A 24,210-nucleotide genomic window follows, 5' to 3' on the forward strand; every position below is an offset into this window, starting at 1 on the left:
CTTTCAAGGCCTTGTAAGGTTAAGTTGTAGTGTCTTCATCCTACAGACAAGAAACCAAGGCCCAGAGCAACTTGACCAAATTAGTATAATCAATCTAATAGGTAATAAGGGTCGTTTATTGAGCCCTGTGTGCCAGCCAGTTCTAAGCACCTTTTAACTGTTACATCCTTATAATCTTATGAAAGCTGCTAATTTTATTACCATCGTTTTCTTTCTTATTAGAGATAGGGTCTTACTTTGTTGCCCAGGCTGGAGTGCAGTGGTGCAATCGTGGCTCACTGCAGCCTCCACCTCCTGGGCCCAAGCAATCCTCCCACCTTGGCCTTTTGAGTAGCTGGGACTACCAGCTACTTTTAAACTTTTTTGGAGAGACAGGGGTCTCCCTGCATTGCCCAGGCTCGTCTCGAACTCCTGAGCTCAAGCAGTCCTCTCACCTCGACCTTCCAAAGTGCTGGGATTTATGAGCATAAATCACTGTGCCTGCCTTACCACGATTTTCCATCTGGGAAAACCGAAGCACAAAAGGGTTAGGTGACTGGCCTATGTTCACACAGACAGTAAATGGCAGAGGTAAGATTTGAGTCAAGTAGACTGGAGGCAAGCTACACCTTTAACTACCACCCTATACTAGTGCATTGCCTGAATAATTAAGTAAATCTTTAAAGTTACTCCCCAAAATATTAAGTCACCCAGTTAACTAAAGTGTTCAAAGAACAAAGAGATGATACTTTTCATTTCAGCAGAGTTCAGAAGACTTCTTAAGGCCAAGACAGGTTAGCACACTAAAATATATAATCTAAAAAACAAGAAGAAAAAAAGGAATTAAGCAATGTGTGGCTTCTCTAACCCAGTATTTCCATTTAATGGTATTAATGCCCATATTTACTTGGAATAAATCTAGCTTAATCTGTCAATCTATTCATTTAGTCCAGGTTTAAAATTGTTAGGCTACTGAACTGAAGTGTCTAGAAAAGGTTGTCCTGGAAACAGTGCTCACATATATACTGGACTTTATCAAAATTTCACTGTTCTATACATAACTTCCAGCATTTTTTAGCAGAATCAATTTACTTTCTAATAAAGCAAGATTGTTAATATACATAAAGCTGATATGCAAAATTTTACCTCTATTTCAGATAGAAGCCAAAGCAAAACATGAGGAATAAAAACATTTATCTATGTATTCAGAATCACACACAAGTTACCTTTACAGTTCAATTTACTATATAGAAATCATTGGGTTTTATATTTTCAGTTAACTTTTGAACTGAGATTACAATATTATAACAAAAAACTTTACATTAATTCAAAACTTTTTAGCATACCAAATTGAAATACATAGGTTCAAATTTCAGATTTATGGCAAACAGTCTTCAAATACAATACAGACATTTCTTAAGAGTTAGCGTATCATTCACATGTGATATTTGCAACTCTGAGCTGTTTCATATAGAACAGTTCTCCTGCAGATATGGCAAAGTTGATATGCCATTAAGTTCAAGGCCTGTATCGTCAAGCCAAGGACTCAAAGTTGCACCATCTTTAAAAAGATTTGGCATTTCTGGACCACAACAATGCACAACATGTAAAGAAGGTAGGAAACAGTTCCCCCTCCTTGTTAAATGGTTAAAAAAAAGTTACATGGTAGCTTGGATTTTTGCATAAAACCCCACAATATACCCCGGAAAAGTCCAAGGGCAATTTGATGGCAATGGATTGGGGTCCTATATATATATATTTTAATAGAACCCATGAGATTCAAATGGGCATTAATCAAATCAAAAAATATTAAGCACCTACTGGTTTAAGAGATTTAAATTTATTAGAGATTCATGATCAATTTCTTTCCACCTCGAAATCAAGGTGTAAAAACCAGCTATTAAGTGCATTCCAAACTTCACCTATGTAGCACAGGTAGAATTTTCTGTCCATTGGCACCAAAGTGAAGTCACATTTCCTCTTGGGAGACAGAAATTCCACACCTGAACATAGAGTAAGTTAGGAAAAAATGACCCCTGTTGTTTATTACTATTGTGATTCTGAGATCTAGGATTTCTAATATACTAGCAGTAAACAAAGCAAATTCCTGGCAACAACTGTCAGGTTAGTGATGCTAATTCCCTTCCCCCAACCACCATAAAAGTTTAGTAAGAAAAGAATTAAAAGTAATGACTAAGCAGAACAAATTGGAAATAACAAGAAACTAAGGGGACAGTTCAAACCAACAACAAAAAATCCTAAATTTGAAATCACTGCAACTGAAGATAGTAAGTGTGCTTCACCCCAACCCCCATCCCATCTCTGAATTTAAACATTCCGTGCAAAAGAGCAACAGGTTTCTGGATAAAGATGTAGCCCTTCTTTAAGTTTTAGTGCTCTGCAGTTTTCTGCAATTTTATTTCCCTCCCCCCAAGTTAATTCAAAGTATTTAACAGAATCTTCCATTTCAGCCAAAAGATTGTGATTCAAAGATTTACTAAGGTACTCTATGCATTCTATCTATACAGAAACACTTATTTATTATTACAATTGATTTATGCAGGATTAACATTTTTGGTGTTAAAATTGTTAAACATCATGCTTACTGCACATCAACTCTCCATAATGAATCTGAACTTCACAATGATTTACCAAACACTTTACTTAAATTACTAATTAAATAACTGAAAAATGCACTGAGCCAAACAAAACTTAACTGGGCTATAAAGAAAAAAACTCTTCAAAACAGTCCATATACACATCTATTTCAAAACTACCTTTGCTAGCTAGCCCCTTTCCCAAAGTTTTAGCCTGAAAAAACAGTAAAATCTACACAAAATTTTATTGCAATCATACAAGGGTTACATTAGGTCAACAAATACTATGATGCAATTTTACATTTATTAAACTACAGTTCAAAGCACAAATTTACACATTCTAAATACACTAAACGTTATCTAATGAAGTCACACTAGTCTTCCGCTAACATTTGATATATCTGGGTGAAAGACATGAACTTTACAAGACTTTAAACACAAATCCTTAGTATAAAAACTGTGTTCTTGTATGTAAACGATTTAATGGGGAACCCAATTAATGGGCTTCCATCTCCACTAAGTCATCCATTTTGTTGCATATTTTATTTTAAACGCTTAAGGGGTAGGACAAACTGGTAGGTTTAAATCTGGATACATTATCTAAATCTCCCATTATCCCCAATGAATTATAGATGAAAGCTGATTTTGTCTGGTCCCAAATAGCTATTACTAATAGTTTTTGTTGCCAAAAGAATTAAGAGAATAAGATTGTTTAAATTATTTTTCCACACTGGAATGTTGACCAGACAAGCTTAACCTGCAACTTCAGATCTAAAGAAGCGTTAATGCCTGTTTAAGCTTCAGCGGAAAAGCTGTCTTCTTGGCTCAGCTGAATGCAAGAAGGCACAAAGAAGAAGTTCTTCATCGAGTCTGAAGTAATTCCAGCATCTTGCATCTCATACCTACACAGAAAAAAATCAGCTAAATTCTCAATTTAAGCCCAAAGACAACGTAATCACATAACAAATGGATAATAAAACAGGACTATAACTAGTCTTCCAAAAACCTTTAAAAGATCATCATTTTTCTATTATAGTCATGTACTACAGAGTGATGTTTTGGTCAAAGACTACACATATGACTGTGGTATATCGTAAGATTACAGTGTTAAAAAGTCCTATCACCTCGTTACATCGCAGCAATCATATCATAGCACAATGTATTATCCTTTCTACGTTTAAGTATCTTAAGATACACAAACGCCACTGCATTACAACTGCCAACAGTATTAAACAGAGTAACATGCTGTATAGGTTTGTAGCCTAGGAGCAATATACCACATGGCCTAGATTATGTAGTAGGTTATGCCATCATACAATCACCTAATGTTCCATTTGTCAGAACAAATTCCCATCATTAAGCAACTACACTGTATAGGCAATACATGACTGTACTTCTAAGTTTAGCATTCATTACAGAATTAAAACTTGTTACCAAGTCTAAAAGGACAGTTCAAATATCCCATCTGCCTTAAAATAAAATCGCCTTACCAATCACTGAATGACATCATGTAATAAATGGCTGGCCTCTGAAAATCATTAAAAGCAGATGGTTCATGGAAAGAATCTGCTCCCATGTTATCAAAGATAAGCCAGTCTCCCACATTCAGCTCAGGAAGAAGACAGCTTTCCACAATTTGATCAAGCTCATCACAGGATGGACCCCAAAGGCTGCTTGTAAACAGAGGCTCATCTTCCTTGTATTTCTGTAGGAAAAATTTTACAATTTAATTTTTACTCATACTTACGCAGGTATTGAATTTGTGAGTAGGTAAGTATTTTTCACTGTCTCAGATCCAATGTGCTCACGGAAAAAAGGCCTAGAGCCAAGGGCAGGATGCTCCTTAAGCCTCAATGGTACCATTAACTCCACGTAAAGACAACAAACTAAAAAAGGGACTCCACCAGAAGAACGCAAATCCTCAAAAAGGACATTTTTGCCCATTCTAAAATGTTTTTCAAAAAACTGGGAAGCATCTTAAAAATAACAGCTCAGCTTATAAAATGCCAAATAGGTTTTGATATTTCTGATAAAACTTGCCTTGTGAACCTCTGGAATGGTATTTAAGTCCTCAGACAGTTTACTTGCAAAAGAACCATAAACACCATCATTCATATAATACATGAAGGCTGGTTCATCACTTCCGGTTTTTTCTACTGGAATAAAACAGGAAAGGGGAAAATGAATTTTTAGTCAAATGGCTCATATAAAACAAATTAATGTAATTTTCACATTTCTCAAACTATTTAAACTTAAAAAGACACATAGAGCACGCATTTCACAAAGGAAGATAACCAGTGAGCACAAGAAAAAAGTGCTCTAGGGCTGGATGCGGTGGCTCATGCCTGTAATCCTAGCACTTTGTGAGGCTGAGGTGGGAGGATCACTTGAGGTCAGGAGTTCAAGATCAGCCTGAACAACATGGCAAAACCCCATCTCTACTAAAAATACAAAAATTAGCCAGGTGTGGTGGTGCATGCCTGTAATCACAGCTACTTGGGAGGCAGGGGCACTAGAATCCCTTGAATCTGGGAGGCGGAGGTTACAGTAAGACAGTGAGACAGTGAGCCAAGATTGTGCTCCTGCACTCCAGCCTGGGTGAATGAGACCCTGTCTCAAAAAAAAAGAAAAAAGTATTAAGATTCTAGAAGCCTTTCTGATAGTTGCTGTTTCAAAAAAAGGGGAAATCAAGCAGCAAGGAAAAACACTTTTTAGTTTCTTTTCAAATCAGCAAGAGGAAGGCAATACATGCACAAAGAATTAAATATGTGTTTGAATGTGGAATTAAAAATAAAAGTTGAGATTGTGCCACTCACTCCAGCCTGGATGACAGAGCAAAAACCCTGTCTCAAAAAAAAAGAAAAAGAAAAAGAAAATAGTGCTCTACATCGTTAGTCATCAGGTAAATGCAAATTAAAAACACAATGGGCTACCATTACCACCAACCTACTGACTGGATCAACTTAAAGACTGACAAAACATCAGAGAGCAGGAGGAGCAACCAGAGCTCACATGTATATACACTGCCAGTGGGAATCTCAATCTCTCTCTCTCTCTCTCTGTGTGTGTGCATGTGTGTTTTGAGACAGGGCCTCACTGTTACTCAGGCTAGAGTGCAGTGGCGTGATCACAGCTCACTGCAGCCTCGAGCTTCAGGGATCAATAGATCCTCTCACCTCACTTTGAAACCTTTGAAAATGCCCATTCTACTCACAGCTATTCTACTCTTAGCACAACAAATACGCATTTTCAGGTTTTAAAAATATCACTCTCCAAAAAAACAAACAAAGGCTCCTTGGAGAAACAACTGATTACAGGACTGAGGCAAAAAAAGGTTAAAATGAGCCTGGAACATCTTGATATACCAAAAAATAAAGAATTGCTCTGAGAATAATGGAGACATGTCAAGGGAAAAATGAGAGTAATAGATTATATAAACCTATTAAATAAAGATCTATGAGTCTAAACTCATAAATAAACAGGAGGGAAGGAAAAGATATTCTTTAAGCAAAGGCCAACTAATATAAACAATAATGAAGTTAGAAATTCACCAACAGATGCTAAAACTAATGGGGTGAAAATCTGGTTAAAAACAGGTAGTTTACACAGTCTCTAATTTAAACTTGCCACTTCACAATGGAGAGAAACCTGCCTGACACAACCTTAAACAAGTGCTCAAAACTAGCATTTAAATAAAAAAAAAATCTAGCCAGGTGTGGTGGCACGCACCTGTAATCCCAGCTACTTGGGAGGCTGAGGCAGGATAATCGCTTGAACCCAGGAGGTGGAGGTTGCAGTGAGCTGAGATCACGCCACTGCATTCCAGCCTGGGCAACAAGAGCAAAACAGTCTCAAAAAAAAAAAAAAAAAAAAAAAAAAAAAAAAAAAAAAAAAATCACAAGGCCAGGTGCATTGACTCAAGCTTGTAATCCCAGCACTTTGGGTGGGTGAGGCAGGTGGCTCACTTGAGCTCAGGAGTTTGAGACCAGCCTGGGAAACACAACAAAACCCTCTACAGAACAAAAATAGAAAAAAACCCAGCCAGGCATGGTGGCATACGCCTGTAGTCCCAGCTATGCAGGCAGGAGAACTGCTTAAGCCGGGAGGTTGAGACTGCAATGAGCCCTGATGGAGCCACTGTACTCCAGCCTGGGCGACAAAACAACAAGAAAAAACACCCAGCATCATCAATATTAGAATTAGCCACTATCATGTGCCTCCTAACATGATGAAGTGAGAAGAACAGACTAACACTTTAGTGGACTTCATGCCCCAAATGCATAGCCTAAAAATATAATCATAAGGAATCATCAAACAAAACCAAACTAAGGATAGGCCATGAAATTTCTACTCTTCAAAAATGTCAAAGTTAAAAAATACAAAGTAATGAGCTGAGAAACTTTATCTAGATTCAAGGAGAAATGACAAATTCAATGTGGTCCTGGACTGGATTCTAAACAAGGAAAAACAAAGCTGTAAAAAAAAGACAACATTGGGGAAATGGACAATTTTCCTATGGGCTGTGGATTAGTCCACAGCCAAAAAAAAAAGTCTTGTTAACGTAAAACAGTATTTCCTACAATAGTATTAGCCAACAAGATGGGACTATCTAGAGCCTTTTTGTTGGTTTGACTTGAGTTAGATTACAAGGACTCTCTGTGGCCCTTATGTGAGAAAGTGTGAAAACAGAGCCTCCCTGTGACCCATGTGAGGTAAGGAGAACAGAAGAGATCACAATAAAAGTAGTTCTGAATAATGGATGAGAATTAATTATCTGGTAGACATTTATCTAAAACACACATATCTAAACATCAGTACCAAGAAAGTTGGATTTGGAATTCTTATGAAATGGGACCTTGGCTTTAAGATTTTTTTCTTTTTTTTTTTTTTGAGACAGTCTCACTCTTGTCACCCAGGCTGGAGTCCAGTGGCACAATCTTGGCTCACTGCAACCTCTGCCTCCCGGATTCAAGTGATTTTTCTGCCTCAGCCTCCCAAGTAGCCGGGATTACAGGTATGCGCCACCACGACCGGCTAAGTTTTAAGTAGAGATGGGGTTTCCACCATATTGGCCAGGTTGGTCTCGAACTCCTGACCTCGTGATCTACCTGGCTCCACCTCCCAAAGTGCAGGGATTATAGGCATGAGCCACCACGCCCGGCCAGCTTTAAGATTTTTAAAAGCTGAAAACCACCTACAACTTCATGACCATCTGCTCATTTCCAGACTAAATGCAATTATCTACCAACAAAAATAAAACCATAAACTTTATAACTTACCTCCAGAGGGAAATTTATCATTTTCAACAACTTTCTTTGCTATGATATTAACTGCGAGTGTAAATGCAGAAGACACATAGTAGCTTCCGGGTTCTGAAATTATCTTAACACCAGATCCTTCAGGAAAGTAGATATCCAACAGAGGGCTGATAACATGATTAACCTATGGATTTTAAATGCCACAGTATGGTTTCAATATTGGATTAGATAATTCGCAATATTCAGAGATTGATATTAACAAAATTTTCTAGGAAAATGAAGCAGTTCCAATCACAGACCATGAACCTTAGCAACTTCGTAATTATCTCCAAGCAATTATTAAGCATGCTTTCAAGTCAGTTTATTTTGTAACTATCAGAATGGCATTAATTTTAAAAATAGATAGCTCTAATAACAAATACCTACTGGTATTTGTTTTTGTTTTTTTTAAGTCATTTTTCTATACTTGATCACTCAAAACAGAAGCAAAATTTTCAAATCACAGTTTCTAGATATCACAGAAGGAAGGAGGGCAGAGTAGGAAGGTGAGAAACAGATGTGACGTGTATCTGGTCTAAGTGCTAAAGTTGGCTGGGAGTGGCGGCTCATGCCTGTAACCCCAAAACTTTGGGAGGCTGGGGCAGGAGGATCACTTGGGGACAGTAGGATCATTTGAGGCCAGGAGTTCCGAGACCAGCCTGGGCAATATAGAAAGACTCATTTTTTTTTTTTTTTTTTTTTTTAAAGTCCTAGCTACTTGGGAGGCTGAAGCGGGAGGATCGCTTGAGCCCAGGAGTTGGAAGCTGTAGTGAGCTATAATTGCACCACTCCACTCCAGCCTGGGCAACACAGGAAGATTTAAAAAAAAAAAAAAAAAAAAGTAATACTAAGTTTTCTAAGTATTAAATCATTTGTGCCATTAAGTACAGAAACACAACTGAAATAGAAAATGTTTTATGATAATGTTCAAAGAATTCTATCAAACTTTTCAAAGTTAGCTAGGTCTACTAACTGCCTATTCCTTTTCTAAGAACATAATTTTAAAGAGATGTTACAGGGTTTAGTTTCTGCCATTGTAAAAATCCTGCTCTACACATACACCACTTAAGTAGCAAAGGAAGCAATTATTCTGTTATGTCATCTACTGAAAAGTTTACCTCTTCCAACTGAAATTCAGTTCCCGTGAATCCTCCACCAATGTCTAACATGTTCATCGTAAAGCCAATTTCTCCCTAGAGATGGAAAAAAAAAATTATTTAAATGCTTTTCCAAATTGTAATGGATACGAGAACATTTTAAAAACCCCCTCCTAGGGAGGTAAATATCTGTTCTGATCTTTAGTACAGCAAATTCTTGGTTTTTTACTGATCGAAACAGATTATTCAATGTTAGGTATGCTGTCGCTTTGATTTTATTTGTACTCTCTTCTAGACTTATGCAAGTAAATTACTATTTCACTCCTTTACCTGCTTAAAGGTGTGACTGTATAGAGCTCTGAACGCTTATATAATAAAAATGAGGCGTGTGTCACATTGAATGTAGTCAGAGTAATTCACACAGGCAGAAAACAATACTTAGTTTTTAACTTAACATCCTGACTAAAATAAAATATCAAAATAACTTAAAGAAAGGACTTACAGCCATGTCAAACACGCATCGAGCATCAGATAGAGCATGTACATATACTTGAGATTCTTTGCAAGCACTCGAAACATGAAATCTGAAACATATAGAATAACAAATTTAAAGGAGCAGAAAGTTTTAGAGACACCTCCTGTAATTTTTCTTTCAACTGTCATTCATCATATTCATACCATTAAGTATCCCCACTAACTTTACCAAATATTTAAAGTACTAGAAGCATTAGCTTCTAATTACCCAAAAGTTACAGTACCAGCTTTTTAGAAAAGGCAATGCCAAGATAAAACTGTAATTCTATAAACAAAAATTCTCAACAATAAGTCAATTATCAGTACTGTTCCATGGTTATACAATAAGGTGTGCTTTTATGTATATGTGGCGGTTTTATGTTTATATAGTGAAGTAACATGCACTACCAAATCGTATCACATTCAGTTGAGCATAAAATTGAACATTCAATTTTACCCAACCAAATACAAAAATGTGTCTGTTGTGAAATAAATACAAACGAACATTGATCAAGCTAGTTTCAGAATAGAATACTTCCTGGTTGTGGCAGTGGTTACTCAAGTACTAAAATCCATAGAACTGTACCCATAAGGTCCATTTTTCTTTTCCCTTCATCTATTTGAGATAGTACTCATTAATTTTTATGTCGACTTCAATTAAAACTTAGTTGAAATATGAACAAAACTCTCAAATGTGTCCATATTGTCACCTAAGGTAGAATTAAAACTAGACTGACATGGAATGTTATCTATTGTGTAGGGCACAGCATGATCCCATTCTTTGTTTAAAAGACTACCACCTATTTATGTACAAAGTAGCATAGAAAGATACACAATGAGGCCAGGCACAGAGGCTCGCACCTGTAATCCCAGCACTTTGGGAGGCCAAGGTAGGAAGACTGCTTGAGCCAGGAGTTTGAGGCTGCAGTGAGCTGTGATCGTGCCACTGCACTCCAGCATGGGAGATAGAATGAGATACTATCTCAAAAAATAAATAATAAAATTAAAGAAAGATACACAATACATCTTTGTGAGTGTTTGAAAAAGCAAGACCTTTTTACTTCAGTAAAAGTAGCAATGGGCTGGCAAACAACATCTAGGGCTTAGTGTTACTATGCCTGTAATTAGTTCTGAGGCTATTATCAAGTCTTTGAACCTCTTGGAGTCTCAGTTTCCTCACATATAAAATTAAAAGGCTAAAGCAAAGTCTAATTTATTGAAGTTCCCCAGAGTAATCATTAAAAGGAGGAAAAAGTCCTTAATTTTCATTAAGAATTCTAGCAAATCCCCTCCCATCCAATTTAAAAAGCGGTGATTTAAGTTACTCTGCACTAACCGAATCAAAATATTATTTGCTATTCTTTTTATTGTGGGGAAGGAGGTACAGTTGCAAAACATATGAAAAAGGACAAGGCATATTTAAGTTGTTTTGCCTAAACTAAGAAGAAAACACATACATGTGTGTTAAAAGACTAGAAAAAATTGCATCTTAGATTTCATGCAAATAAAGTCTTAAATCAATAACCAGAAAGACAGGTTATCACCATAAAATGTTCACAGCTTTAAAAGTTTAAAACAAATACTCACTTAACCCCAATTATTTGGACATCAAGTTCCTTAGCACATTCCAAGAGATGCCTACAGTTCTTCAGGGTAGTGCCAAACTTCATGTTACCCTCTTCACCTCCAATATTATCTTCTGTTGCAATATGTAGTAAGACCCTAAGAGAAGGGGAGATGATTGGGGCAGAGTTGGTTTACATCATCATCAGCACATGTGAAGCCTGAAGATTGTAGCAAGTGTGTTGATTATGTTGCCAGTGCTCCCAAATCCAGCGACGGATGAATCAAGTGAACCTAATGAAAAACAATCCTGTATAGAGAAAAAACTAGCAATTAGGGCCTAAAGCATGAAGCTTACAAGGATGGGATTTTGGAAAATGCAGCAAGTTAAGACTCTGTTGTAGCATCAAGAGTTGGTTGGGCTCTGTAATGAAAGACGACATTACTTTCAAATGAAGTCCATCAGTCCATAAATCCACCTAGGAAGACTAAATTGAATAGCAATGCCATCATTGTCTTTCAATAAAAATATCAGGGCTTTAAATGTCTTCAAATTTCTTTGATTGTGCTAACTAGCTAAACCTCCATGGTTACTGCAAACATTCTTCCTACCAACATTGTTACATCCCAGCAGGTTTCTAACTGGAAAAAAACAGGAAGCATTTTTAAAATTTTTTTTTTCTTTTTTTTCTGAGATGGAGTTTTGCTCTGTCACCCAGGCTGGAGTGCAGTGGTGCAATTTCAGCTCACTGCAACCTCCGCCTCATGAGAGTGCCTCCTGAGTTCAAGCAATTCTCCTGCCTCAGCCTCCCAAAGTAGCTGGAAATACAAGGGTGCACCACCATGCCCAGCTAATTTTTTTTATTTTTAGTGGAGATGGGGTTTCACCATGTTGGCCAGGCTGGTCTCAAACTCCTGACTTCAAGTGATCCACCCGCCTCGGCCTCCCCAAGTGCTGGGATTACAGGCATGAGCTACTGCGCCCAACCCAGAAAGCTTTTTTAAACAATTATTTTATGTGTTTAAACAGCAGCCTTCTAGTCTACTGATTCAAATCTATTTGATATTTCCTTCCAAACCATGACAACCAAGACAAGATGACCAAGACTGATTAAATTTCTTTAATTTCAGAAGCTGAGTAATTACAAACCGCTAGAAGTTGAAAATATACAAATTCTTTTTGTATAACTGTTTTCCTATGGATGTATTAATTACATAAACTAAAAAGGTTAATAATATGGCCATGGAAATACAGCTATGGCCCTAATTTGATAATCAGAGGACAAGACTGATGAAAGCAAAAATTATTCTAAGGTTAGAATCAGCTCCAGCAAGAAGATGCCAGTCCACAATCTAACATACTAAACATCACAAATCACAGCTTGTCTTCAGAGGATCACAGAACAAGATTTTTTAGAAAAACAAGTGGTTCCCTAAAATTTTCCCAACAAGGCTTTTATCCACACAAAGATTTACCACAATAATCAATGCTGTCAGGATATCTTAAGTACATCATTAAAGTCAGTATGAAAATTATGGACATACAAAGAAAATACAGACAGAATTCATTTTCAGAAACACACGTAACTCATTAAAAAGTAAGCCAACAACTGCATAATTCAATACGCTTTTAGTATATTCTTAAGCCCTCTCGATATACCAGTTTGTGAAAACATAAAATTTGCCTTAAATCTTTCTGCTTTTAAAAAAGTAAACCTTTTTATGAGGGAGTCTTGCTCTGTTGCCCAGGCTGGAGTGCAGTGGCTCGATCTTAGCTCACTGTAGCCTCCGGCTCCTGGGTTCAAGGGATTCTCTTGCCTCAGCTTCCTAAGTAGCTGGGATTACAGGGGCAGGCCACTTTGACCTTAAATAATCCACCAGCCTCAGTCTCCTAAAGTGCTGGTATAACAGGTGTGAGCCACTGCGCCCAGCCTTTAAAAAGTAAACTTTCTAATTAAAAAAATAAAAAAAAAAAAAATTCTCTGGATACATGAAGGTGCAAGTAAAAAATTAAACTTCATGTTCAAAAATAAAAGTATTAGCCTTAAAAACAAAACCCCCCAAATCTATGAACTAGGCTTCGAAGACACTGTCAGTAAAGATGACCATTCAAGAACTATGGCCTAGGGTAGATTAAACCCTCAGCTAAACAGGAAAAAATGCTGACCAAAGTATATCCTGTTCCTAATGTTATCAAACTAAGTTATAGAAATAATGAAAATATAGCCATGGCCCTAATTTGATTATCACACCAACTATCAAGGATTCCTTGAAGATTACAAGATCATATCCCCAAACTGCCCTTATTTTTTTAAATCCCAATTCCACATGAAGGATCAGAGGTAGAGAGCCAATAAAATGCTACTAGTGTTTCCCATAGAGGCCCTTTAAATAAGTTACAATTATGATACACATCATTGCCCTACCACAAATGCTCCTTCTTCCCAGACAAAAGACAAACCCAACCCTCTAAGTGCTAAGTAATATTTTCAAGTACTTAGTTTTATACTTACTTGGCATTTGGGTGATTACGTGCAATTTTCTTCAATTCAATTTCGTTGTCACATGTCATGATATTCACTCCAACTTTTGCTGCATACTTTATCTGAGACACTTGCTTGCAGGGACTTATGTAAATAATGTTTTCTGGAGGTACACCCAACTCTTGCACTAAAGCCATTTCATTCTGTGAAAATGAGGTTAAATTAAGAATATATAATGTCACAGTTCATATTCTGGTAATGCTTCCTCTACTACTATTACCCCCACCCCTTTTAAAACCAGGGTCTCACTCTTTGTATTCCAGGCTGAAGTGCAGTGGCACAATCGTAGCTCAATGCAGCCTCCATCTCTAGGGCTGCTCAAGTGATCCTCCTGCCTCAGCCTCCCAAAGTGCTACGAGTACAGGTGTGAATCACTGTGCCTAGCCAAACCAATATTTTTATTTAAAAACATAAATAAATAAAAAGTGAGACAAAGTCTCACTATGCTGCCCAGGCTGATCCTAAACTCCTGGCTCAAGCAACTCTTGCCTCAGCCTCTCAAAGTGGTGGGATTACAGGTGTAACCCCTGGCCTAAACATTACGAAAAAGAAGCACCAAAGAAATCTCAGCGTTTAGGTATCTGCTGTAGTTTGGTCTAGAAGTAGCTCTAGCCTAAGAATGAGGAACAAATTAAAGTTTTCAATTAGTAAAGATAAAACGTTTCAAAGGCTCATCACACTGAAACTTCCCTTTCATTGGTGCACTTGAAAAGCTTGTAATTTTCCAACATGAGGCTGCAGATTTAAACAATTATTTCAAAACTCCATCCAAAAGTCAAACTTCCTTGCATTTGTTCTCTAACCACTGTAACTACCTTAAGTTAAATTATTCAATGTTTCAGTTTAGTTAAAAAATGAAAAATACTTACTTTACTGGAACAAGCAAATCCAGTTCCAAGAGCTGCCAAAATCTCAAGTACAGCTGGAGCAGAGTTGCACTTCACTGTGTAGAATGGCTTTATCTGAGCCACTACATTCTGCCATTGACTGTGTTTCTTCACAATCTTTCCAAGATCTCCCACAAAAAATGCATTTTTCCCTGTCTATTATGGTTATAAAAAAAAAAGACAAAAATGAACAAAAAACCATTGAAAATCAAGTATCAAAACAGGAAAGAACACCTCCTTTCCTCCACAAATATATGGGCCAAGACATACAGTATATATTTACATACAGTAATACATTTAAAGCTTGTTAACTAGATTTAGTAAACATTAAAAGAGACTCTGAATACATTTGTTCTTTCTTATATTTGATTACTTTTTGCTTTGCTACGCTAGCATATAAAATATTCTCCCCTTTGAGATAAAAAAAAAATCTATTATCAATTACAGTGACAAAAGTCAGAATGAAATTGCCTTGATTTTACTTTTTGGCAGTTGAAGGAAGGAAACATATTTTCTCCCATGCTTTCCCCCACTGTTTAAAATACTTTGGCAGTTCAGGATATAATTTCCTAATGCAGTAAGTAGAATCAGAAATGCTAAATAAAACAAGCTATATATCGCCATTAAAGACAACATGGTAAAATAAGAGACCATCTTCACTGGGAAACCTCTTATTTTATTACTTTTTCAGAGTTGAGGTCTTGCTCTGTAGCACAGACTGGAGGGCAGTGGTGCAACCATAGCTTACTACAGCCTCCAACTCCTGGAGCTCAAGCGATCCTCCCATGTTAGGCCTCCCAAAGTGCTGGGATTACAGGTGTGAGCCACCATGCCCAAACAGTAAACCATTTTTAAAAAGACAAGGTTGTTAGTCTGCACATGGAGATGTCAAAATTAGATTTTAAAAGTACGTAAGTCTACCAAATATCAGATAAGCCTGAATAAGAATAATCTTCCTTAAAGTTGTGGCTATTCTAGGACTAGAGAGATGACTTATGCATGTTGGACAGAACATATATTACTCAGTGTTAGATAGCAGGCCAAAAAGTCTTATGTAGGACGTACAACATCCAAATACTGTTTGAGAATCCATGAAGACAATGTTACTGTTTTCAACTCTTTAATACACAGTATTTGAAAATGTCCATTATTAGAATATAGTGCCCAACTGATATAAATGCAAAACGCACATTATGTGCAGCAGAATTTTAACAGTTGTATTAAGTTATCCATCCTCCCAAGATATGATATCTATAGTATTCCGGAGACAAAAAGTTTATATTTAATTTGATTGGGAAAAAATAGGTATTTATGGGTACCACCACCAAGAGAAATGGGATGAAACAACAAGGTATTCAGCTTCCTTTCTTATCTTAGGCATGATGTGAGTCTGGAAAATTCTCAGTAGGCAACGAAAAACAAATTTAAGGAGCAGGGAAGCCTTGTATTTAATGAATATTCAACAAAATTAAGCAGGTTTGGGCAAACAATAGGACAATGAAAAGGGAAATAAGTTAGGAGGTCACTATAATGACATGTGCAAAGACAGATAGATAGTGGGAATGGAGGAGGAGATGAATACCAGGACGTCATGAAGGCAAGAACAAGGTTAAATAAGAGAGGACAAACAAAAGGTGGACTGAATGACTCAGAGAACACAGATGTGTCACCCCAGAGCCAGGAAGGAATAGGGTTGAGGACTAATCCTCATTGAATGCTACTAAATGTGGGTTAATTTAGATGTGGGATGGAAAGAATATTTCAAAGATTATATCTGACCCCTGAAAAGTGTTGCAAAAAGTCAGAAGAATAAAGTTAAGTGGTAAGAATGTTCATCAAAATTTGACTAGGAGCTTCCCAGTGGCAACTGAAGAATGGCTTGGCAGAAATTGGTTGACCAATATGACAAGTTTCATGACCAACATGTGAAGTTTTAAGAAGTTGAATGGCAGAGGAAGACAAAGGGATTTTTCCTAGGATGAGGGGAAGATGAACACGTCTGTAGACTTAAGGTCAAGAGAAGGAGAAAATTTTGGATATTCAATTACTGAACACCAGTAACATGAAAACAATTCTCTAACAAGTTTGGTGGAATATAGGAAATTTTCTCCAATAAAGAAAGATTGTATCAGTTAAGTCTAATATGGAAAAAAAAAAAAAAAAAAAAGGACCAGGCTGGGCACGGTGGCTCACGCCTGTAATCCCAGCAATTCGGGAGGCCGAGGTGGGTGGATCACCTGAGGTCAGGAGTTTGAGACCAGACTGGTCAACATGGTGAAACCCTGTCTCTACTAAAAATACAAAAATCAGCTGGGCCTGGTGCCAGGCGCCTGTAATCCCAGCTACTTGGGAAGCTAAGGCAGGAGAATCACTTGAACCAGGGAGACCAAGGTTGTGGTGAGTTGAGATCGCACCACTGCGCTCCAGCCTGGGCAACAAGAGTGAAACTTCGTCTCAAAGAGAAAAAAAAAAAAGAAAATCACCTTAAGTAGCAGTGAGTATATGATTCTGTGGAAGTTGACTCCTAGAGCAGCAGAGAGTACTCAGGATAAATTATCAAATTCTCAATGAACATACACAACCAAGATTATCTGAAAGTAACTTAATATCCACTGAAGAATACAACTGAGACCAGGCACAGTGGCTCACGCCTGTAATTCCAACACTCTGGGAGGCCGAGGCAGGCAGATCACATGTTGGTCAGGCGTTCAAGACCAGCCTGGCCAACATGGCAAAACCCCGTCTACTGAAAATACAAAAACAAGCCAGGTGCGGTGGCTCACGCCTGTAATCCCAGCCCTTTGGGAGGCCAAGGTGGGTGGATCACCTGAGGTCAGGAGTTCAAAACCAGTCTGGCCAACATGGTGAAACCGCGTCTCTACTAAAAATACAAAAAATTAGCTGGGCATGGTGGCGGGCGCCCGTAATCCCAGCTACTCGGAAGGCCGAGGCAGGAGAATCGCTTGAACCCAGGAGGCGGAGGTTGCAGTGAGCCGAGATACTGCCATTGCACTCCAGCCTGGGCTACAGAGGTAGACTCCATCTCAAAAAAAAAAAAAAAAAAAACTTAGCTGGGCATGCGGGCACACACCTGTAATCCCGGCTACTCGGGAGGATGAGGCATAAGGATCCTAAATCAATTGCCTGAACCCAGGAGGCAGAGGTCGCAGTGAGCCGAGATCGTGCCACTGAACTCCAGCCTGGGCAACAGTGTAAGAATCCATCTCAAACAAGGAAGCAAAAGAAAACAATTGAGGCCGGGCGCGGTGGCTCGTGCCTGTAATCCCAGCATTTCAGGAGGCTGAAGTGGGTAGATCACCTGAGGTCAGGAGTTCAAGACCAGCATGGTGAAACCTCATCTCTACTAAAATACAAAAACTAGCCAGGTGTGGTGGTGTGCTCCTGTAATTCCAGCTACTTCAGGGGGCTGAGAGAGGGGAACTGCTTGAGCCCAGGAGGCGAGGATTGCATGTGAGCCAAGATCACGCCACTGCACTCCAGCCTGGGCGACAGAGTGAGACTCATCTCCAAAAAAAAAGAAAAAAAGAAAAGAAGAATATTGAGAAAAATGAGTAAGAAGCCATGTACTGATTAGACGGTTGGATGGCATCACATCAACAGAATAAACAGAACATATGTGGGTGCCAGATGCGAAAAGGCATAGAAGGTAAAGGGCCATAGGGACGATTTTTAAATAATGTGGATTGGAAAGAAAAATGGATCACTACTCAAGGGGAATGGGTGTGGGGGAGGAAGGTCAAGTTAAATCAGATAGCATATCAACCAAGTACTTCTGATCAGATTACCATCTTGGAAATTAAAAAGCACTCATGTTTCAGAGCTTGGAAAATGACAAACACTGTATTTGAGAAATGGCACTTACCAGGGTATGTTCATAAACATAGTTATCAATAACATTTCCAAGGTTTGTTCCTTCATCCAACAGGCCAACGGAGTAGTTTGCATCATCAATAAATCCTTTCATCTCAGCCGTATTCCACAAAGCCGAAAGTCATAAACCAGGAAAGACAAGAGACGGGCCACCAAGCCTATGTCTGGGTCCTTAGAATATGCAACAAACTGTCAAAATATAAGTTATATAAAAGTCTGTATTATTTCAATAGACATAATGTACGAGTCAATGAAAGTGTGCTAAGTGCCTAGTTTAGTGAGGAATTTATGCAATCATTTTACAATTTCAGAAACATCAGATTATTAATTTCCTTTAACGCCCATTTAAAAAAGCAAATACATGAATTAAAATACATTTATCCAAAAAGGTCAATATAATTTGAAGGGGTAACTCACATATATACACAATATATTACAAGCCTATATGGTCACCTTACTTACAGAGTTGCAGACCCAATCTGTATTATCTTGTTTTGTGCTCCTATAACACATATAATTTTACCCATTTTAAGAGTAAAGAAAGTTAGTGAAGTAAGTATCTGCAGCCAAGAAATCAAAATACCAGTCTCAACTTCCAATATACTGTCAGCCACGTAATAGCACTGCCAGGTAATTGCAGATAAATGTCTTATAAAGTCCTGGCCGGGCATGGTGGCCCATGCCTGTAATCCCAGCACTTTGGGAGGCCCAGGCCGGTAGACTGCTTGAGCCTAGGAGTTTGAAACCAGCCTGGACAACATAGCAAGACTCCATCTCTCCTAAAAAAAAAATTCCCAAGTAGGTGAAAGTAATAAAAATGGGTGAGAGTGGAGGGTGGTTTGAGGGAACAATCTGAAGCTTTGATACAGACTGCCTAGGCCTTACCTCAAGCTAAAACAGTACTAGCTATATCAAGTTACCAATGTTATGAGGTGAGTTGCTTTGGTGAAATCACTGGACTAGGAGTCAGAAGACCTGGTCCTGGCTATATCATTTAAGAGAATCTACATCAATTTCTCTAAACCTCAGTTAACTACCTTAATTATTTCTTCAATAGGTTGTTGTAAAAAAAAAAAAAAAAAAGCATATAAATTAAAAACATCTGTTTCAGTACTGGCTAGAATAGAGCTAAAATTAAGTTGTTGATTACCAGAAATGCAAAAATAACACAATTAGAAACTACATTTGTAAGTTAGGTATCTGTACATCCTGAGCCAGTTACTAAGAAATCTGATTTTTAAAAAGGCTTTAGGCTAAATCCTATCCCTTTCCAATCAAATCAATAAAATAAACCTGCCCACTCCTCCGGAGCACTCATTGTCCTGAGGCAGCACATACTATACTGACATAAAGGTTTATCTTTTTTGTTGAACTTCACTGGTCTTTAGGTTACTTTAGGAAATAACTTTGACATAAATGAGATAAAACAGGTCCACCAGACAGGATACTACTCAATATCTGGTACTAATTTCTGGTTGCCACACTAATAATGGCCATTGACCAGCTGTCTGGGCAGCCTATTTTAAAACCTGCACATCCTTTCCTGTGTCCTTGATTCCTCCCACCACCACCCCCCACCCTCCCTAATGCCCCAAACTAGAGTTCACCCTTAGGTGATGGCCACTGTCCTGAAAGTATACTCCATTTCAATGGTTCTTAAAAGTGTCAGCATTTTGGCTGCACCAAAACAGTCCTTAATAAGCTGTATTAGTCAAATTTCATGAAATACAAATACTCAGTTTTAACTTTTAAAACACTAACAGCTTCATTCCAAGAAGCCAACTACATTCAGTTCAACCCAGATCTTTCATGCCATATAGCACAGACTGAAAAGTTGAGGATGTTTTTATTTTACCAAGTTAATTGAGGCCTATCTAAATAGACCTAATACTTGTGCAGTGAAGTCAAATCACAGCCTGCACATTCTCTAAAGATGGTTATAATAGGACTGCTGTAAATCTGTGCCCAGAAAATAGACATTTTAGGCTAAGAATACATGTTTAAGCAATTTAAAGCACCAATTTTGGGGGGATATTCAACTGAGCACTAAGAACACTTAAAAAAATAAAGGTCACTCATTTAAAAAGATAAATATAAGAAAATAAGGTAGAAACTTCCTGTTAAGTTTAACATCACTAACCTTTTTGGCATAGCAGCCAGTTTTCACTTATCTTACTATTAATAAATGAAAAAATACGTAATCAAGACTTTTGGCCTAAATAAAATACTTTGAAATGGAAAAAAAAAAATAAGTAAATTGTGTCCTCACTTTATGTCAACAGCTTCTTGCAAACTGTGTCTTTTAAGTAAAAGAGGTAAAATGAAACCATTTTTTTTCTTAACATTATAATGAAATGTTATTTGAGGGCTTGCTGTATGTCTTTTTGCTTAAAGTCGCAGTTTCCAAGGACTTACTGATGATGTTCAATGAGGACTTAATTGTACCTCGGTTGCTAAGTTTCTGGGCATAGTCTAATATATATGTAGTATTTAGTATTTACTTGAAAATCTTTGGTTATTGATTATAAACGACAACACGCAACTGCTGCCAAATACAGAAGGTCTAGCTGTTAAGTCAGGATAAGATAAACCTCCATTTCCTACAACCATAGTGTTCTTAGGAAGGGTAATTTTCCTTTAATAGTCAGAATCCTCAGTACTTATAAAAACATCAGGCCCACTGGATCAAGTCTTACTCACTGACTACCTACATTCTTCAGAGCTTCTGCTATAGTAGTATGATGATGTGGATAAAGATATCTTTTCCCAAATATTTTCAAACCATAGAATTTCATAGGTTCAACTCTGACTGCCTGCTAACTAGCTTAAATCTAACAGTAAACATGTTTATAGCAGTTTCCCAGCCTAAGTGTTTCATCTATTCAATATTAGTTCTCAACCCTTAAAACCACAATGACGGTATTATCTCCATTTATATACTGAGGAATAGAATAATTAAGTAGGTTAGCTCTAGAGATACTCATGATCAAACTACATTTAAAACAATATGAAAACCCTGCTTCCCCAGCATCCCATCCCTATAAAACACAGGACTCCTTTTTTGGTAAATCCAACACAGTTCTCAGTCTCTTTAAAAGAACTTTATCATATCCACATAATCAACTAACCCCTTTCAGACATATGAACACTCATACTTGAAAAATGCTAAGTTTATTCACACTGGTATGAAAACATTATCACGCCTACTCATAGCCTTTCTTCACATGATGTCCCTTTTGCAGCAAATCCCCAACTCCACCCCAGGCAACCACTGACCAGCTTGTCACTATAAATTAGACTTTTATAGAAGCTAAATAATTTTAAACATCAACTGAAGGCTAAACCAAAACAGCTGACATATAGTGGCATTATCAATATAAATAAAAATAGTGAAAAACATGACCTCCTCTAAAGGAAAGATAAAATATTTGTGGAGTTGGCTATTCATCTTTGAAATGGAACTGTCACTTCAGAAGTAACAGCAGAGTTGTTAACCAAGTCCCAGCTGAGTGACAAAATCATTGTTGGAAAAACAAAATAAAATTCATTTGCTATATTGGCAGTACCTGACAAAATGGATTAAGGATCACCTAAATCCACAGATGCAGTACATTAACACTTGTTTTCTTTCGTTATACAGAGAACTACAATAAAGTAGTTGATTGAACCCAATACTTCGGGAAGCTGAGGCAGGATTTTGTGAGGCCAGAAGTTTGAGATCAGCCTGAGCAATATAGGGAGACCCCATCTCTTAAAAAAACAAAAACAAAAACCAAAACCAATAAAGCTCTAATGGAGGTTTATTTTCTTTGACGCTCTCTTGAAGGCTTTGAGATTGCTATAAATTCCTAGCCCAGAGAAACAAATGGACAAAAGACTTCACAACAAAGAGTGGGGAGTTCTTAAACTTAGGGGTGGTGGTAATGAACTCCCTGGAAGTGTACTGAAAAAGTAGGCCAATTTTTCCCCCCACTTTTTTTTTTTTTTTTTTTTTTGAGAAAAGATCTCACTCTTGTCACCCAGACTGGAGTGCAGTAGCATCACAGCCCACCGAAGCCTCAACCACTGAGGCGATCCTCCCACCACAGCCTTCAGTCCCACCTCCACTCAGTCAGTCCCTGTAGCTGAGACTACAGGCACATGCTACCATGTCCAGCTAATTTTTTTATTTTTTGTAGAGAACTCTTTGTTCATAGTGTCTCACTATATTGCCCCAGGCTGGTCTCAAGCTCCTGGCCGCAAGCAGTCCTCCCACCATGGCCTCCCAAAGTGTTGCAATTACTGGCAAGAGCCACTCTGTCCAGCTCTTTCACATTCTTAAAAGAAGCCCATAACTTTGATATGCAAGCAATCCAGATGTACAGTCATGCGTTGCATAACAACATTTTTGACAAGGATAGATCAAATATATGAAGGTGGTCTCATAATACCATATTTTTACTGTACCTTTTCTATGTTTAGATACACAGATACTTACCACTGTGTTACAACTGTCAACAGTATTCAGTACAGTAACTCAGTATACAGGATGGTAGCCTAGGAGCAGTAAGCTACACCATACAGCTTGGGTGTGTCGTAGGCTGTACTATCTAGGTTTCTGTATGTACACTATGATGTTCAAACAACCACAATGTCACCTAACGACACATTTCTCAGAATCTATCTCTGTCGTTAAGCTACCCATGCCTGTGAATGCAAAGCTCAACTATCAGCTATTGTTAAAGACTAAAAGGCCAAAAAAAAAAAGGTCAGTTCCTCAAAAGAATCTGTAAAACACAAACATCTTCAGCAACAAGTTTTCTTTTTTTTGTTTTTCTCTTTATGGAGAATGGGGTCTCACTATATTGGCCAGGCTAGTCTCTAATTCTTGGGCTCAAGCTATCCTCCTGTCTCTGCCTCTCTGAAGTGCTGATATTACCAGTGTGAGCCACTATGCCTGGTCAAATTTTCTAATACATCTTGAGGCAACAAACTCTTTGTTCAAATGAAATGCCACTTGGAAACCCAGTATTTCCAACTGAAAAGGGAGAAGTAGGTGGGTGAGGTAGGTTGCTTGAGTCTTTCATATGTTGTGCCCCAATCTCACTGAAAGAGTCCTAAAAAAGCAGCTCAAATCATACCTCTGGGATCACTGCTTGCAGTTTTCTTAATATATTAGCAAAAATAGTTTACAGTTCCATTGTTAAAGAAAGAAAGGTTTATGTTGTGACATTTATACCTTACTGAAAGCACTAAGAAATATTTTGCCAAAACGTTTTCAGGAGGTATTAAAGTTAATTGGTGACAATATGTCAAACCAAAAGTCTTAAGACACAGCATGTTCTAGGGATCAAGCATGAAAATAAGTGTGCATGTGTCGGGGGCGAGCAGTTTATACCTTACGCCAGATTCACTAAGTTAATCTACCTCAATCTTCAACACCACAGGGGGCTGGGCACAGTGTAATCCCAGCACTCTGGGAGGCCAAGGCAGGCGGATCACGAGGTCAAGAGATCGAGACCATCCTGGCCAACATGGTGAAACCCGTCTCTACTAAAAATACAAAAATTAGCTGGGCGTGGTGGTGCACACCTGTAATCCCAGCTACTCGGGAGGAAGAGGCAGGAGAATTGCTTGAACCCAGGAGGCGGAGGTTACAGTGAGCTGAGATTGCGCCACAGCACTCCAGCAGGGCGACAGAGCGAGACTCCATCTCAAAACAAAAACAAAAAACAAACCCCCCACCCACCCCCACAGGGACTCTTTCCAGGACGTCTCCATACTCTCCACTAAGAATGCAGACTCAAACCAAGGTGATATATCAAATATCTCCTTGCAATTCTGAGTGGAAATAATTCCCAAAA

General features: G+C 38.0%; 1 protein-coding gene across 1 annotated transcript in view; it reads right to left on the minus strand.

Moving 5' to 3' along the window:
* Positions 1-1,156: 1,156 nt before the first annotated feature.
* Positions 1,157-24,210, minus strand: part of AZIN1 (antizyme inhibitor 1) — a 37,664-nt gene continuing 14,610 nt past the window's right edge. The window contains 11 exon segments of the mRNA XM_055286950.1: positions 1,157-3,459; positions 3,462-3,478; positions 4,067-4,281; positions 4,617-4,732; positions 7,856-8,018; positions 8,992-9,066; positions 9,473-9,554; positions 11,071-11,205; positions 13,560-13,732; positions 14,459-14,632; positions 18,360-18,556. Coding sequence (XP_055142925.1) covers positions 3,377-3,459; positions 3,462-3,478; positions 4,067-4,281; positions 4,617-4,732; positions 7,856-8,018; positions 8,992-9,066; positions 9,473-9,554; positions 11,071-11,205; positions 13,560-13,732; positions 14,459-14,632; positions 18,360-18,461 — 1,335 coding nt within the window. The 5' untranslated portion in view covers positions 18,462-18,556 and the 3' untranslated portion in view covers positions 1,157-3,376.

Source organism: Symphalangus syndactylus, chromosome 7 (assembly GCF_028878055.3).
Source record: "Symphalangus syndactylus isolate Jambi chromosome 7, NHGRI_mSymSyn1-v2.1_pri, whole genome shotgun sequence".
NCBI classification, from domain to species: Eukaryota; Metazoa; Chordata; class Mammalia; order Primates; family Hylobatidae; genus Symphalangus; species Symphalangus syndactylus.